This window comes from Glycine soja, chromosome 17, assembly GCF_004193775.1.
Source record: "Glycine soja cultivar W05 chromosome 17, ASM419377v2, whole genome shotgun sequence".
NCBI classification, from domain to species: Eukaryota; Viridiplantae; Streptophyta; class Magnoliopsida; order Fabales; family Fabaceae; genus Glycine; species Glycine soja.
The window spans coordinates 40,808,777-40,825,607 of NC_041018.1; the positions used below are offsets into that span (position 1 = coordinate 40,808,777).

Genomic DNA, 16,831 nt, shown 5'->3' on the forward strand with positions numbered 1-16,831 from the left:
TTATTATAGTTTGTTACAATTTTTACTATAAATAAAGAACATAACTAATGGAGAAGATACACATGAAAAAAAAATATGTGAGAAAAGAGATTGAAAAACAAAGTCATTTGTTAAGATAATAAAAGTGTTTTTATGTGAGAGAGTTATCATTTTTTGTAACTATTGAGTGAGGTACTCGAATTTGTAGAGTGATACACAATTTATGGTAAGTTACAATTTTATAATCATTTTAATGATAATAAAATACTTTTGAGACGGTTCCGTGAACATAGACAAAAAATATTGAACCATGTTTAAATTTTTGTATTTGTTATTATTTTTCTAAATGATATAATCTTTATTATATTTTCACCATCCTTTTGTGGGTATAGATAATTTTATTTGAATGAGTGTTGATTAGCCAACAATATCAAGCATGAAAAATGCTACTTAGATAATCAAGCATGTTGTCGATGCGCGTGAGATGGTGAGTAAATGTTTACCTTATACTACTTGGGTAGTCATGGAGTTATCTTGCACGTTGGGGTCACATTGACACTACCGAGGCAAGAATGACAAAGCAGATTAATACAATTACTCAGATTCGTCTTAGAAGAGAACTGAAACACATCTCCATTTACAGTTACAATGACCTAAAAACCTTATCCATTGATTTTTCAAAAAAAAAAAAAAACAACCCAATCCAAATGAACCTTTCAAAATTGAATTTGTTAGCTATAATGAAGTTTGCACCAAAAACATATTAATTAATCATCATTATTATTATTATTATTATTATTATTATTATTATTATTATTATTATTATCTTTTTGTTGTATGCGTTGTAGACATTGGACCAAAGTGCCGAATATTTTATTATGCTTTGTTTGGATAAAGCGTTTACTTGAGAAAGTATGTATGTTGTTTATATATTTTTTAATTCGACCGAGAATTTGTATTTATTATCGTAAGAATCTCTCTCCAAAAGTTCCTCGCGCTTTGTTTCTATTTCTCCATCTGAATCTCTCTCCAAAAGAAGTGAATAAAGGATAATTAAGACCTCCATATATATGTGTATATATGCTGAACACCGATTCTCTAGCTTTGCATGTTTAATATTATTGTTCCATTGTAATGTGGTATTAATAATGCTATTTTGATCATGTTGAAGAGAAGATGTTGTTAACCTAAGCCTCGAAACCGAAGCAACGATGCAATGAATGGTGTGCCACCCATATGATAGAGATAGGCATAGCAATTGGGCATGAGATTATTGCAGAGAAATGATGATTGAGAACAAATTAAGCCATTGTAGAAGGTGCAAATATGCTTGCAAAAACCTTGGTACTTGTTGAATTGTGGAAAGGGTACGGTGCATGCCGGTTCCAGCATTGTTCACTGGATTGACCATAATTCCTGAAAATGCTATATATAATATGACAATGAATTAGTTTGTATGACAAAAAAAAATGTAGGAAGAAAAATGATTTATGTAATGGAAAAAGATAAAAATAATAATAATAGTAATATATAAAATGTTATTTTATATATACAAGTGCTGTGAGATTTCAAATTGTTTTCACCATTGAATATAAAAAATGCATGTTTCAGTATATACATAAATTAAAATCGGCTCAATTATTTTTTCAAATAACATGATTTTTTATTCGATCTCTATTTTTAAAAGGATTTAATTTTATTCTCGTAAGAAAATTTTCATATTATCCTTGTGTTAGTTTTTCATTTATTCTGTTAGTTATATATCCATAGATTTTGACACATTGAGCTATGATTTTTTGACAATGGTCGGTGATCTTTTTTTTTTCTTTTCCAATTGATGTATTTATATTGAGCTATGATTTTTTGACAATGGTCGGTTTTTTTTTTTCTTTTCCAATTGATGTATTTATTTATCATGTAACATGTTTATTAATTTCTCTAAATTTGTACTTTTTTATTCTTAATATATTTATTAAGATTGTGTTTGACAAAATTAGTTGTAAAAGTAGCTGGTAGCAACCGCTAGTTAGAAGAAGAAAAATTAACTTATTAAATTATAAATATTCGATAAAATTAGTTGAAGTAATTGAAAAGTGTAAAATGATGAAAAATAATAAAACCATGATTTATTTAAAAAATGTAAGCAAAAAATTTGATAAATATAAAAAGCTAGAAGCTAGCATTTTAAAAAAAGTTATTTGAAGTAGCATTTCAAAAAACGCTAAAAACTATTGAAAAATTACTAAAAAAACATGTTTATCAAACAACCAAATGAGTTATTTAGCTAGGAAAAAAAAATAGAAACAGGTTGAAATATCTTGTCGAACATAGTCCAAATTTTGTTATTACTTTATTTTAAATAAATCATGATTTTATTACTTTTATCTCATTTTACTCTTTTAAGTTACTTTATCAACTAGATTTAACGAACATTTATAATTTAGGCTATATTCGAAAAGATATTTCGTCTAACTTTTAACTTTTTTTATTAACTGAAAAGTTCATTTGGTTGTTCGATAAACAAGTTTTTTTAGAAGTTTCAGAATAGCTCCTAACGTTTTTTGAAATGTTACTTCAAGTAACATTTTTTAAAACACTAATTTTTAGCTTTTGGATTTTTATATTTTATTTCAATTTTATCCTCGAAATATTTCATTTTTTTTCTATATCTTTTAAATAAATCATGATTTTATTATTATTCTGTCATTTTATGTTTTTCGGTTATTTCAAGTGCTACTTTTATCGAACATTTCTACTTTAATAAGCTAATTTTTTAACTTTCATTTACCAGTTAACTTTTCAATTAATTTTGTCAAATATAGTTTTGCCAAATATAGTCAAAATAAATAGAGGAATGAAAAGCATAATTAATCCACTAAATATCAATTTTAATAATAAAAATTAGGCTTAAATACTATTTTAGTCCTTCTAAAACGAATGAGTTTTAATTTTAGTCTTTTTGTAAAAAAAAAACCCTAAACTTTTTATCCTTGAAAATTTAGTAAATTTAGGTATTGGTCCTTAATTATAAAAGATTTTTTTTTACCTTTCTTAAATATGAAATTGTAATTTTGCTCTCTATTAATGTTCATTGTAAGTAAATAAATATCATTCATTTTAAGAATTTTGAATAAAGGTTTCACTATGTACATACATTAGTAGGTGTCTCCTAGATGGTCACTAGACCTTCTATAAAAGAAAATAAGCTATTGATTAATGAGTGTCAAATGATAGTAAAAAAACAAAAAATAGTAATTTTATATTTTTAAAATGAAAAGTAAAGAAGATTTTTCCAAGGAACAAAATTTACTTACTCTCTAGGAATAAAAGTACCCAACATGTTTATGTATTGGGTTGGATTTAGGGTGTGTTTAGCAATAACAAAAAATGGTGAGAAATAAAATAGTTGAAAATAGGTAACAAAGGTTATGTTTGTTAAAATATTCCAGCTATCTTTTAAATTTTTTTATTGGTTGAAAAGTTTATTTGCTTGTTTGGTAAACAAGCTTTTTTAGTAGCTTCTACTGTTTTTTGAAACATTATTTGAAATAGCCGTTTTTTAAAATTCTAGCTTTTAGCTTTTTACATTTTCTTCCACTTATATCCTCAATATATTTATTCATTTTACTTGTTACCTTTTTAAAATAAACCATGATTTTATTTTATTTTTATCTTTTTACACTTTTCAATTATTTCAATAGCTAGTTTTACCAAACACTTCTAATTTAATAAGCTAGTCTTTTAGGTTCCAGCTATCACCTAGCTTTTTCAACTTCCAACAAACTTTCCAACTAATTTTTTCGAACATAGCCAGAGTAAGGCTATGTTCGGCAAAAATAGTTGAAAAGCTAGCTAGAAGTTGAAAAACCAGTTTATTAAATTATAAGTATTCGGTAACACTACCTATTAAAGTAGTTGAAAAGTATAAAATAATAGAAAAATAATCAAATCATGATTTATTTAAAAAGGTATCAAGGAAGATGAATAATATATTGAGGATAAAAGTGAAAGAAAATATAAAAAGATAAAAGTCAATGTTTTAAAAATGTAACGTTTCAAAAAACATTAGAATCTACTAAGAAGCTACTAAAAAAAACTATTTATCGAACCGTTAAACAAGTTTTTCAGCTAGTAAAAAAAATATAAAAGCTAACTGAAATATCTTGTCTTACATAGCCTAAAAATATTATTATGTATGAATCTATTATGCTAGATAGTACTTTTTTAAATGAGATATATTGACACCATTAAATGATATTTAACTAACTTTTTTCATAAGCATAAAAGTAATTTTTTTTCTTATATTTAAGACCAAAAAAAGTTTATAGACAAAGCGTAAGACAAGGATGTAAATTACTCCAAAAAGTTATGTTGTTGAGTTTGTACAAACGGGGTGAAATGTAATATTCAAATAAGTTTGGAGATTGGTGTCATTTAAATAAATATGAAGATATTATAATATTATTTACTCTAAATAAAAAAAGTGCATTACATGGTCTAGTTTTGTTGTTGTTCAGATCTCAATCTAATTTAAAATTGAAAGAGCGCACATTGAATAAAAAGTGGACACTGTATAATGACATTTTATTGGTTGGTTCGAGAAGAAATAGAACAAATAGTTGTGATTCGTTGATAGCATTAAATCGAACAATTCTCATTTATTTATGATAATCTCGTAGGACTAGTTTTGTTGTTGTTATCTATATCTCAATCCAATTTAAAATTGAAAAAACACACAGAATAAAAAATGGATATCATGTAGTGACATTCCATTGGTTGATTCAAAAAGACACGGATTATCAAACAAATAATTATGAGTCATTGATAACATTAAATTGAACAATTCATGTTTCTCTATGATGATCTCCTTGGATCCTTTTTGGACTAATTTTGTTGTTGTTGTTATTCACATCTCAATCCAATTTAAAATTGAAAAAACGCACATAAAATGAAAAATGGATACCATATAATGGCATTCTATTGGTTGGTTTGGAAAGACACAGATTACCAAACAACTAATTGTGAGTCGTTGATAACATTAAATCGAACGGTTCATGTTTCTTTGTTCTTATCCAGCTGGATCCTCATAAAGGCTTCCAAAGCTTTATAATGTGGAATATTGCCAACACACCCTCCATCTACATCTTGCTATCACTCTCACATATGTGATTATTCCTACCATATGAAATCTACACTATAAAGTTCATCACCTCCTCTTGTTCTCATCAAATAGACTTATTAGACTCATCACATATCTAAGATTGACGTTGTTCACACTTTATAATTATGTTTTGTTGTGTTGGCATCTTCTCTTGGTTCTAACTTTTTTGTGCTTCTTTTGTATATGGTACGTAGATCCATGAGTCAAACATCAAAATCCTATTCACGGACCGTCGTTACAGATCTAGTCATATGGAAGTCATTGACCATGTCTTATATTTCTTCTCCCTCTCTTTTATGCTTTGCCCGATCCTTTGTCCAAACTATGGACAATAAACATCGTCAACAACCGTGATTTCCCTGATTAATTAAATAAGGTAATTGTTCTAACTTCATTATCATAAATTAACTTTTAATAGTTAGAATTAAGTATATGACTAATATACATTCTCCATAAATTTACAAATATAATTTATTTAATAATCACACTAGTTTTTTATTCACTATTAAATAAAAGATTAACGTCTTCTGCAGTTGTTAAAGCTCCTCCAATTAATAGCTCATTTTGGAGTGGCAAGCATTTGTTCAGCATGCCCTTTCCTTCAGATTTGGACTATTCTTTGCCTTTTGAGTCTCGTGGAACATCTTCAAGGAAACCCTAAACTTTTTGTATGCGGCAGCACATAAAGTTTAGTGTGAGTGACTGTCTATGACAAGTGTTTTTGTCATGGAGGTTTTCCAATGTCAACGTGGATCCGAAAACAACCATGTTGGGAACGAGGTTCAACATTGTCACGAACGCAAGTCCTCCAATTTCAACGACCTTTGTTCTCGTATCTCTCTTGTTGAACTTGTGCTGGAATTTGTTATGCGAGGTAGTACTGATATCATACACTTAATAAATCAATATTATTACTATTAATATTTTGCTTGGATGTGCACCTTTATTTATCATTCGGCGTATCCCAGAAAATATTATCATAATTTCAACACCGTCCTTGATGACTGTCATGTTATAATTAAATATGAAATTATAATCAAATTTGTTTTATTTATTAACTTTTCTCTTACAAAATTTGTTTTCATATGTAGGAGGATTATGAAGATTGGGAAGCTGCACTTGTGTGTTCACAAGTATCATCTAAGGTGCATCAAACAGTGGCTTGTGCACTAGAACCAATGCCCAGCGTGCAAAAGAGTTCAATCCATAGGTTGAGCCCAAGACATGACAAATTTAATTATTGTGATTTCCTTGATTAATTAGTGTGTTAGGCCTTGCAATCCCAAGAGACGAAATTGCATGGGAACTCTAGTTCAGAATAAAAATCTAGACTTTTCTATTACTTTCCTATATATTATCTTATTTGTAATTTCAGTCTGTAGGCCTCCATTAATTGCTTCTTGTGTTGTTAAAATATTCGATGTATGGAGATTGTATCAAAAGGTTTTAAGATCTCCAACTCAATTAATCTCTATAAATATATTCCATTGAGAGAAATGGCCTGCACATTTGTTTATTTCATTTCAGTTCAATATTCCTATACATGTTTTATTCCACTGAGAGAAGTAGGCTGCACGATGAAATTCTTAAATGTTTTCCCCTCTTGTCCTGCTCCTCCTGAAGCCATCGATGGTATAGTACTTGAATGACGATTTCATTATTCTACATATAATTCAATCCCAATATCCATCAATCTATCTTATACACAATGGGGAGACACATTACACAAATTATGTAAGATATGGACATACCATTATAAAAAATCACGATGAGACTAAGATTTTATTTAATAACTTATGTTGATGTGAGAAGTATACAATTATAACTTTATAGAAATACACCATTACGAACTTATTAATACGACTTACTCCGAGAAACACAAATCAACATTAATACGACTATTATGCATTTTGATTTTTTCAAATGCTTGTTAATACATTATATTCAAGCATATTGTAACTATTGTCCCATCGCCCAATCAAAATTCACAACTGTGCATCCTTGGGAAACACGAATTGCTCTGTTTTCTGCAGATAAAAAAAAAATCCAAATCATATATGGGTGTGGCTCAAGCTTGAATCCCAATTTTTCTGATTAGATATAGCGTCTATTTGCTTTGACGTCGTACTGATGCCGATCATGTCTACATAGAAGCATTCTATTGTAGGTTCTGCATCATTTGGGTGGTTTGACATGGTTCCTAAATGTCATTTCAGACTAGCTGAGAAATGTTGGCACAAATATTTGCTATTACTAAAAAAATATTACATGCTCCAAAATCACGTGGTCTCGACTATTCTCCATGTGACATAATTTCATTTTTTAAAATTTACAATGTCACTTAAAGATAATTTCTCCTCATTAGTGAAGCCTTCTTGTCTCAAAAGGACAAGTCCTCAAACTCAAAAGTACCACTAAAAGTTTGTAGAGGAATATGCACAGTGCCATGGGCAGTGGCATAGGCTATAGCCAATTTAGAACTAGTTAGTAGTTCATAATTGTTATCAGTAGTTACTAGTTAGTTTCTCTATAGATTATATTTTATACAGCTTGATTGTGGTAAAATCCTATCTTCAACCAGTCCTTGGGACAATATATTTCTCATATATGGGACTTGTTAATAAAATCAAAACTCGAAGGACATAAAAAATATATGGGAGAAGAAAAGACTTGGAAGTTTCTCATTATAATTTATTTCTCTCTTTTGTGCAACAACTTGAAAGTTAAAAAACTGCGAGACCAGATAGCAAATGATGCATACGATTAAAAGCTAAGGAAATCTGAAACTAGTTAGAGAAAAACCTATATCATGCAATTAACTCTGCCACTCAACTGCGGTCATTTACAACTTGATTCCCTACAAACATACCATCTCTTCTTTTAGGAAAACCTGGAGGGTCCATGGTGGAGGCCCTAAATTTGAGCTCGGAGGCTGCACGAAAATCTGGATCAACTGAAGCTGGCCTAGCATTGTGATCAGCAGAAGCACCACCAACACCAAGCCTATAGGAAGTTGCAGCCCCGCCACCGGGATACCTTGAAGGAGAGCCATACCTTCTCGGTGGAGCTCTGAGATTTCCACCTCTAAGATCCATAACCTCGGAACTTCTCGAAGAAGAGTCTGCAAAAGATCTGTCCCCAGAGGCAGATGCCAACGGCGCACTGGTGGTAGCTGACGTGGAACTAAATGGATCATCTGGTCCCCATGATGTAAGTGCTTCCTTCTTCTTGGCGAAAAAGTGCCAAGCCCCAAATAGGAAAAGTATGAAGAACAACACAGGACTAGTCCATAGCATGGTATTGAATTCCCCTTTGAAGATAGGTAGATTAGAATGATACATTCCCACATACCCACCTCCAAGACCAACAATAACAAGCTTTTCACGGTCACTAGCTATCAAGGGTGTCACTCTTGTTTCTCCATCCAAACTTGGGGTTGGATTATTATTCAAGAATGATGATCTAAGCTCATCAATACTTGAGGAGAAAACAGGTCGAGGCACACCAACTCTCACGTAATGCGGAGATGAAACATTGTACACAAAAACCTTCTCCGGGTTAGCAATCAGCAAATACCCCTTAATTGCCTGCAGAGCAACAAGAGGCTCGTCTACATCAAACTTTTTCTTGTATCTAACCCTGCATTTGAAGTTCATCACATCTCCAAGCAACAAGACATAAATCAGATCCCCATCCGAGGTAAAACCATATGCCTTGGAACGCTCCATGGCGTCGAAAACATAAGTTCGAGCAATAGAGTGGTTCAACCCTTCACATTCAGATTCCCTGATTTTCATGCCCCTTAAATCCAATGAACCTGCCCCAGTTTCCGTCAAGAACATAAGCCGTTGCTTCAAAAAAACTAGCGGCCTACTAGAGGGCGAGGCAGAACCGTGTAACGAACCATTCTCCTTAAAAACCTTGATCTTCCCACTTGTATCAGCTGACAGAATGTACTTCATCCTCCCTACATAATGAACTTCCAAGAGACTCACCGGCAACCCATCTTCATGGTTTTCAGGAGACAGAAACTTACCAACATTCTCCATGAAAACAGAACTATAATCCTCTCCACTAGACCCTCCCTCCCAAACTCTATGTATCAAGATTTCCCCATTTCGATGACCAGTTACCACAAAACTCTCATTCTTATAAACCGAAGTATACGAAACCATTGCTGTAATTGAAGACTCCAATGAGGTATCAAACTCAACCAACACATCCCCATTCCTCGTGAACACATACACTCTTCCCCTCTCATCACTAACTGCCACATACTTACTCAGCCCCTCATGATCCCTAAAAGGCAAAACATTTATACAAGTGACCTCGGAATCCAACTTCACAGCAGATGCAAACTGGAACCTCTCTGACCAAAAAGGTGTGTACTTTGTCACAGACGTTCCCCTAGCTCTCTCCCCATCTCGGATTTTCCCCTCAAATTCACCATCTTCAACTCCTTTACTACTTGATCTTGCATCATCCTCATCATCGTCATCACCACCACCCTTTCTGTGAGTAAACCTACCCTTTTCTTTTGGAGGGTCAGGTAGCTTTGATTCTAATCTTGAAACTAAATCACTAAGATTTCTCACTAACTCCTCAAGCCTATCCAACAAAACTTGCTGATTCAAATTATTAGCTATTTGGGGTTGTTCAGGAACATGTTCCTGGCATGAATCGTGGTCCAGCTTGGATTGTACTATAGAACATGATTCGGGGTCTAAGGGGGCACTGGAAACATGAAGAGAAGAGAAAAGGAAGAGCAAAGAGAAGATAAAAAACTTGCCTTTTTGCCACGACGCCATTGAATTTGAGGAAGAAAATTGGAGGGTGTCTCGGGAGTTGATGGATCTGGCAATAGAAAATTTAGCAGAAATCCATGTAAGATTTAGGGACAGGGTATTGACTTGGGTTGAATTAGGGCAAGCAAGTGGGTTAAGTAACAGAACCGGACACAAAACCAGGTTGGTTGAGATCGCTTCAGTTGTAGTGTAAGTGTAACTAAGGATATATGATCTGGTCAGATCGCTTTGCTTGGACTAAGTGAGGTTCTACACACTTATGCTCCTGGGAAAATTTATAATCCCACATTTTTTCGGAGGTTAAGAATTTATAATTTTTTAATATAAATATCTTTATAGTCATGATTTGTACTTTTTAATATAAATATAAAAATATTACCCCACTTTCTTATAAACAGGCCTTACTTTTTCCATTTTTTTTCTTTTTTTAATCCTCCTATTTATAAATAGAAATGAAATCTAACTAATTTGAATTTCGATGAGAAGATTAATAAAGTATTATAAAAAAAAATTATCCATATAAATATATGTTGTGTCCATAAAAAAAAGTATACATTGCAAATAATTTTACAATTTTAATGTGTAAACTTTTAATGATTATTTCTACGGTGTAAACTATCTCGTGGCTGATTTATGAATAAATTACTTCTGTATATATTTAGATATAATGATATTTTAATCAATGGTTGAAATATTTAATTTGTTACTTGTTAGAGTGAATAGGTTTAACTGTAAATAAATAGTTTTAAATTTTAAAAATTAGTTCTTATATTTTACTTTTGTTTTTACAATCATAAATCTTCACAACCTGTTGACCCTCGAAGTCCAAATTGTCATTATTTTTATACATACACTTTGCTTACCAAGACACTGGGTAACTGATTGATTTCACTCAAATTCTTTCCACATGATGATTTTCAAAATAATAACTTTAAAACTAAACTCTTAGCATTACAAAGATAGTTCACTTAAGATTGTAATTCATTTACCTAGGGTGGCAATCAATTTCTCTTGCAATCAGACTCAGTTAATTATAATTATAACATGTTTAATTTTGATTCAATCGTAGCACCCTACTACTAGTAGCTTTGAAAAAATGACATGACACGACAAGATTTCATGGCATCTTGAGGACGAAAAAATTTGGATGTTTAGTCTGAGTGTGATTTTTTTTGTTCTAGTTAAGAAGATTATGGATGTATTTCAATTCATTAAGTGATGCGTAGTTATCTTTAATTCAAGAAAATTTTACACACCAAGATAATCGAATACGAGTTTTCTTGTTAAATAAATTGTTAAATAAATTGTTTTTGATAACGAGATTTTATACCATTGCCTGAACTCTTGAGTTTATTCAAAGTGTGATTAAGTTTACCTTAATAATTTTACCTTTTTATTGGAAAAAAAAATTCTTACTAATTGCTTCATAAAGTGATAGGCTCAAAGAGACTCTATTCTACGAATACTAAGAAAATTTACCATTAAAACTATAGAGAAAAACTAATAAAATAAATTTGATATTTCTTCGTTGATACCTCAGTAGAGTACAAACCTTAGGTTAAATAATAACCCTAAAAGATGACAAATATGCATGTGTCATCATCTAGTATTTTAGAAAACTAAAATAAATAATAATAATAATAATAATAATAATAATAATAATAATAATAATATGAAAAATATAATATCTAAAATTATCTATTCTATAAAAATCATCTATTTGGGCCTCTTAGGTCCATCCTATCATAAAGCTATATCTATCTATGGTTTGAATTCAAGAATCATGTTCACAAGCCAATTATGATTTTACCAAACATGCTATCAGCAATAAAACTGCCAAGCATGTTATGATTGTTACCATCAGTGAGACAACTCTGCGGTTTGGGAGTGCACAAACTATATCTCAACTTGCTATTAAACTTATTTATTTTGTTTCAAGAAAAGCTTTTTATCAAATGGCAAGATATAATTTGAATATGCAAAATATGTTATGATTTTAACCTCAAACCTACAATGAAATAATACAGCTCCAGATAGAACAAGATATCCTTCAAACCATTCTGGTAAGCATTGAAAAAGCAAAGAAGAAACAAAAATCCTATATAAAATAACTTTTATGTGAATGAAGGAGCCCATTTTACAGACAAACAATTACAGCTTTTTGTAATGTGAGGTGAATTTCTGAATAGTTCAAAAATCAAAATGGGAGGTTGTTGCGGGACAATTCATGCCAGAGTTGCTTATACAACGTGATCAAGGTCATGTCTGTATAAGTATAAACTTCATAAACATTTACAAAAAAAAAATGTTAAATTTTATCCATGAGATCAATTGATAAAAAAGATTCAATAAAAATTAAGGGCATACATTGATTTTATCTTACAATAACAATAACTCCATTTACTTTTATCTCTTAATTTCTTTCCAAATACTTAAGCAGAACCAAATCACTTTCAAGTATATAACATAATATTCAAAGGCAAAATATGCCCAATGATATAAAAACTTAACACAGTAAACCTATCAAGCAATTAAAGCACCAAAGTGGGAGTAAAACTACATCTTAAAGTTCCATGTAGTCTCAGCAGTAAGTGTGGGAGTTTTCAATTTCTCAACCAATTTAACGGATGCTGCAATCTGGAAGATAAAGCATCAAGTTAGACACCAGAGAATTTGTTTGAGAAACAAAAAAGATTCATACCACTCTCAAACAACATAAAAATCACATCTACAAAATTGTTTAACAAAATAAAATACAAGTTATCAAATTATAAAATTGTGGTTGTTACTTTTTGCACTTCCCAAGTTGTTTTCTGTCCTCTTTCTGAAAATTTTTTAACCTTTCGGATTCATCATTTTGAAAGAAAGAAAAAAGTATATTTCGAAATGTAATTTTATATTTCAAATTGGAAATTCTGAAAGACAAAAACGAAGTGTATGAAACAACTAGAAAGTGCATTCTAAAATTGTCCTACATTTCTCAATTGTTTCCTACACTCTTTTTGGAATTTATTTTTTTCTTCAACGTGTGATCACCGTTGCAAAGTCCCACGTATTCTTAGCCATGTCATAGGTAGGTTCAAATGTTGTCAACTCCTCATGAACATAAGTGTACTTCAACTTGCAGATTTTTGAGTCAAACGCGTAATTAACCGAAACCTTGTTCGCAGGATCCAACTCAAAGGTTCCCTCCAAAAGGGTTGTATTGTTGCCCCTGCTGTGTTCGTAACTAAACTTCAATGGCTTCTCCCCGATCACAACCGTGTTCATAAACTTAAACCGTAAGTTCTACACGTAACAAACCCAAACTATTCCATAACAATGTTTAATTTGTTTAGATAAAAAAAAAATTGTTAACTACCATAAATTTTACAAATTTCCATTCTTTAGACGAATGTGAGATTAATTTTGGGTTCCAGACTTAAATAATTTTTTTTTCTATTAGTAACTATATGATAACATAAATTGAGTTCTGTTAAACTAAAATCAATTTATGTATATACTTTTATAAAAATTCTCTTATTTATCTTTTGTAAAAGTTAAGTATTTCTAGAAATTAATTGATTTTAATTTCTCCAACAATTAACCTCCAGGTATCCCAAATGAGAATTAAGGTTTAATTTCTATATGTTATAGGCAATAAAACTGCCAAACATGTTATCAGTGATACAACTCACTCCGCAGTTTTGGGTGCATAACTATAGCTCAACATGCTATTAAATTTATTTATTTTGTTCCAAGAAAAGCCTTTTTCAAATGCTAACATACAATTTGAATATGCAAAATAAAGTGATCCATACAAGTTGTACACTTCAAACTTACAATGAAACAATACAGCTCCAGATAGAACAAGATATCCTTCAAATTTCAAATCATTCTTGTGTGCATGGAAAAAGATCGAACAGAAAAGCTATATAGAATAACTTATGAGAATAATTGAGCACATTTTATAGGTAAGCAATTACAGGTTTTTGTAATGTTAAGTAAACTGTGAAATAGTTTAAAAATCAAATGGGAAGTTGTTGGTGGACAATTAATGCCAGAGTTGCTCATAACATGATCAAAACACTTCCAAGAATATAATATTCAAAGGCAAAAATATGCCCAATGGTGACCCAAAAAGCCTTGAAAACTTGACAGTAAACCTAGCAAGCAATTGAAACAATATATTGGAACCAATCTACATCTCAAAATTCCATGTGGTCTCAGCAACAAGTTTGGGAGCTTTCAACTCCTCGGCCAAGTTAACAGATGCTACGATCTGGAAGACAAAGCTTAAAGTTAGACCATCTGTGAGAACCAAAAAGATGATAAAATATATTTTGAGGAGGGGGAGTCAACCCAATTAACCAAATTTCATGCAGAAAAAAATTATAACAGAATCCTCAAAAGTGAAACCTCCATGGATTAAGTTACTAAAAGAAAAACAGACAAGGCATCTATAAGTCAAAATGAGCAGTTCTAACTTCTAACATTTATCCTAGTCTGTAAAATATATTTTGAAGATAGAGAGAAAGACCACATCACTGACAAGTAACTCATTGTATGCCCCACGTATGTAACTGATTAAGGTTAACAAATGTAAGGAATGATGATCCAAGGGAAAAATCAAGACTACAAATAAAGATAGATATCAGTAGCCATTGCAACTCTAACAAATTCCTACCCATTTAGGATTCTAGACATATCATATGAGCTTACATAAATAATCCAATACAGCCTTTACTTTGACTATTAGCACCAAAAGAGGTGAAATCATTTTCTAAATCCCCCCTTGTCCCATCTTCCGGAAGCAATTGGCACCTCCTCCCACATAACCAACTTCACAACCTACTGGCTTCATATTTTCAAACAGAACTCCCTTCCCACGATGAATGACTACATCCTCACTCCAACAGCCTTTATTCATAAACTGACTCATCAGTCATCGCAGAACCCTTCCCTTGGTAAATGAACCCTTGAAGTTTCTACTATTGAAAATCAACCGTGAATGAACCCTCTAGCAAAATATAAAGCAACCAATTTTCTAACTCTAAGCATATAGCAAGATTGGTTCCACCAGTGTCCAAAATTCCAAGCCTTTGTGGGAAGAGATTAAATGTACCCAACACACTAACAACCAAAATTCATCATCCAAAATCAACTCAAGCCAAACACAAAAACATGAAGAAAAAAAAAAATAACAATCTTACATTTTGGATTTAGGACTAACTCAATCTCAAAAGTTAGCTCGCAAAGTGAACGAGTTATCCCCACTTCTACACATTATTTCATCCATATCACTAGTTAACGGAGATCACCAACACACCTCTCATAATTTGCAGGACTAGACATCTGAAGATGATCTAATAACAGTTGGATAACAGGTGGCCTGATTGTCTTGCGAACAACCATTAAGGTAAACTCTGATAGCATGTTAGAATTTGGAATTGGACCAAACTCTACTCCAAAAGTCATCTCATGAAAAGTTCCCCTGCTTATATATACACTATTTTGACTATACCACAAATCAACATATATATAAACTCTACCAAACAAGTTAAACTTAAACATCAAAATTCTCACAACAAAAACAAAAGACAATCAGCTACAACTAGCATCCAAACATTGACATTCATTTGTAAACTCATTTCACCTTGAAGCCAGCAGTGTGTTTGGGATTCCTCGACCACTCAACTCCCAGAACCCTGCTGGATGTCTGGTAGGAGGCCCTCAACGTGTCGTCGCCGCCGTAGACCCTCCGCGAGACGGCGAAGTCCCACGTGTTCTTGGCCACGTCATAGGCGGGTTCAAACGTGTTCTTGGCCACGTCATAAGTTGGTTTTCAACTTTTTTAAAAAAAATAAATAAATATATTCAGTTGGTCAATATAGCTATTGTGAAGAAAATAAGACACAGTCAATCACAATTTATTATATATGTAAGAAAAATAATTTATAACAATTTGCTTTATAAAAATAACTTTTTTTTAAGAAATTTACTAATTAATTTTAAAATATAAAAATTCCAATATATAAACATTCTAAATATGAATGAGATCAATAAAAATATTTTTTCATTGATGGCTTAACCATAGCAAGAGCGCAATCAGAAATTTTCTATCATAACCTATTTTGGGTAGGAACTTTGTTTCCTCGGGCTGCCAAGCGTTAGTTTTGTGGTTCTTTTCCTTGTTATCGAAAAAAAAAGAATTAAAAAAAATATTGACAAAGGTGAACGGGTTTAAATATGTAATATGTAGTTTAACCTTAATTTACAATGAAAATTATGTGCCATGATTGGGGCATATCTTAAATTCTTAATTTAATAATAATTAAAAATGGACAATTAATTGAATTAAATGCATCAATGAAATTATACTTAAATTTTATCACAAAAAATAAAATATAATGAAATTTTTAATATCAATAAAAAATTATTAAATTGATTCGTAGAAATAATCATAAAAACGAATAACTTATTAAAATAAATGCATTAGATATTATCATTAAGCAATGGTTAAGAAAATATTATTTAAAATGGACGACTAAAAGATTAACCATAATTTTTTGGAATCTTAAATCTTAAATGATAGACATCCAAAAGTAAATTAATTCGTTTGAATTAATTATATACAGTAATCTTTATTTCCATTAATTTGCTCATAAATGGTATATATTTCCTTAATATTTTTTAAAGGATACTATTTGAAATAATTTGATCATAAATGATTAACAATTAATCATTTATTAAATCTGTTTTAATTTATTAAAAAAAGTAAAACAAATTTTTTTGGTCATTATTAATTTATTAAAAAACAAATGTTTTATATACAATAATCTTTATTTTCGTTAATTTGCTCATAATTTTTTTATTTCAAATAATTTGATCATAGATGATATATATT

General features: G+C 30.9%; 3 protein-coding genes and 1 long non-coding RNA gene across 4 annotated transcripts; 1 reads left to right on the forward strand and 3 right to left on the reverse strand.

Moving 5' to 3' along the window:
* The first annotated feature begins 5,141 nt into the window (after positions 1 to 5,141).
* LOC114393493 lies at positions 5,142 to 6,646 on the forward strand. Its single transcript, XR_003662563.1, has 3 exons — positions 5,142 to 5,516; positions 5,674 to 6,014; positions 6,232 to 6,646. It is a non-coding gene; the product is annotated as an uncharacterized LOC114393493 (long non-coding RNA).
* A 1,146-nt stretch (positions 6,647 to 7,792) lies between these two features.
* Positions 7,793 to 10,220, reverse strand: LOC114393492 (uncharacterized membrane protein At1g75140-like). The gene has a single exon (XM_028354853.1). The coding sequence runs from the start codon at positions 9,946 to 9,948 to the stop codon at positions 7,969 to 7,971; it is 1,980 nt and encodes a 659-aa protein (XP_028210654.1). The 5' UTR covers positions 9,949 to 10,220; the 3' UTR covers positions 7,793 to 7,968.
* A 2,281-nt stretch (positions 10,221 to 12,501) lies between these two features.
* On the reverse strand, positions 12,502 to 13,215 carry LOC114391764 (outer envelope pore protein 24A, chloroplastic-like). The gene is made up of 2 exons (XM_028352714.1): positions 12,982 to 13,215; positions 12,502 to 12,582 (listed from the first exon to the last, which is right to left on the reverse strand). The coding sequence occupies exons 1-2, from the start codon at positions 13,213 to 13,215 to the stop codon at positions 12,502 to 12,504; spliced, it is 315 nt and encodes a 104-aa protein (XP_028208515.1).
* Positions 13,216 to 13,971: 756 nt separating this feature from the next.
* Positions 13,972 to 15,769, reverse strand: LOC114391765 (outer envelope pore protein 24B, chloroplastic-like; the record flags this gene model as incomplete). The annotated part of the gene is made up of 2 exons (XM_028352715.1): positions 13,972 to 14,206; positions 15,581 to 15,769. Coding segments are annotated over 2 exons (270 nt in total), but the record flags the coding sequence as incomplete, so codon positions are not given.
* Positions 15,770 to 16,831: the final 1,062 nt, after the last annotated feature.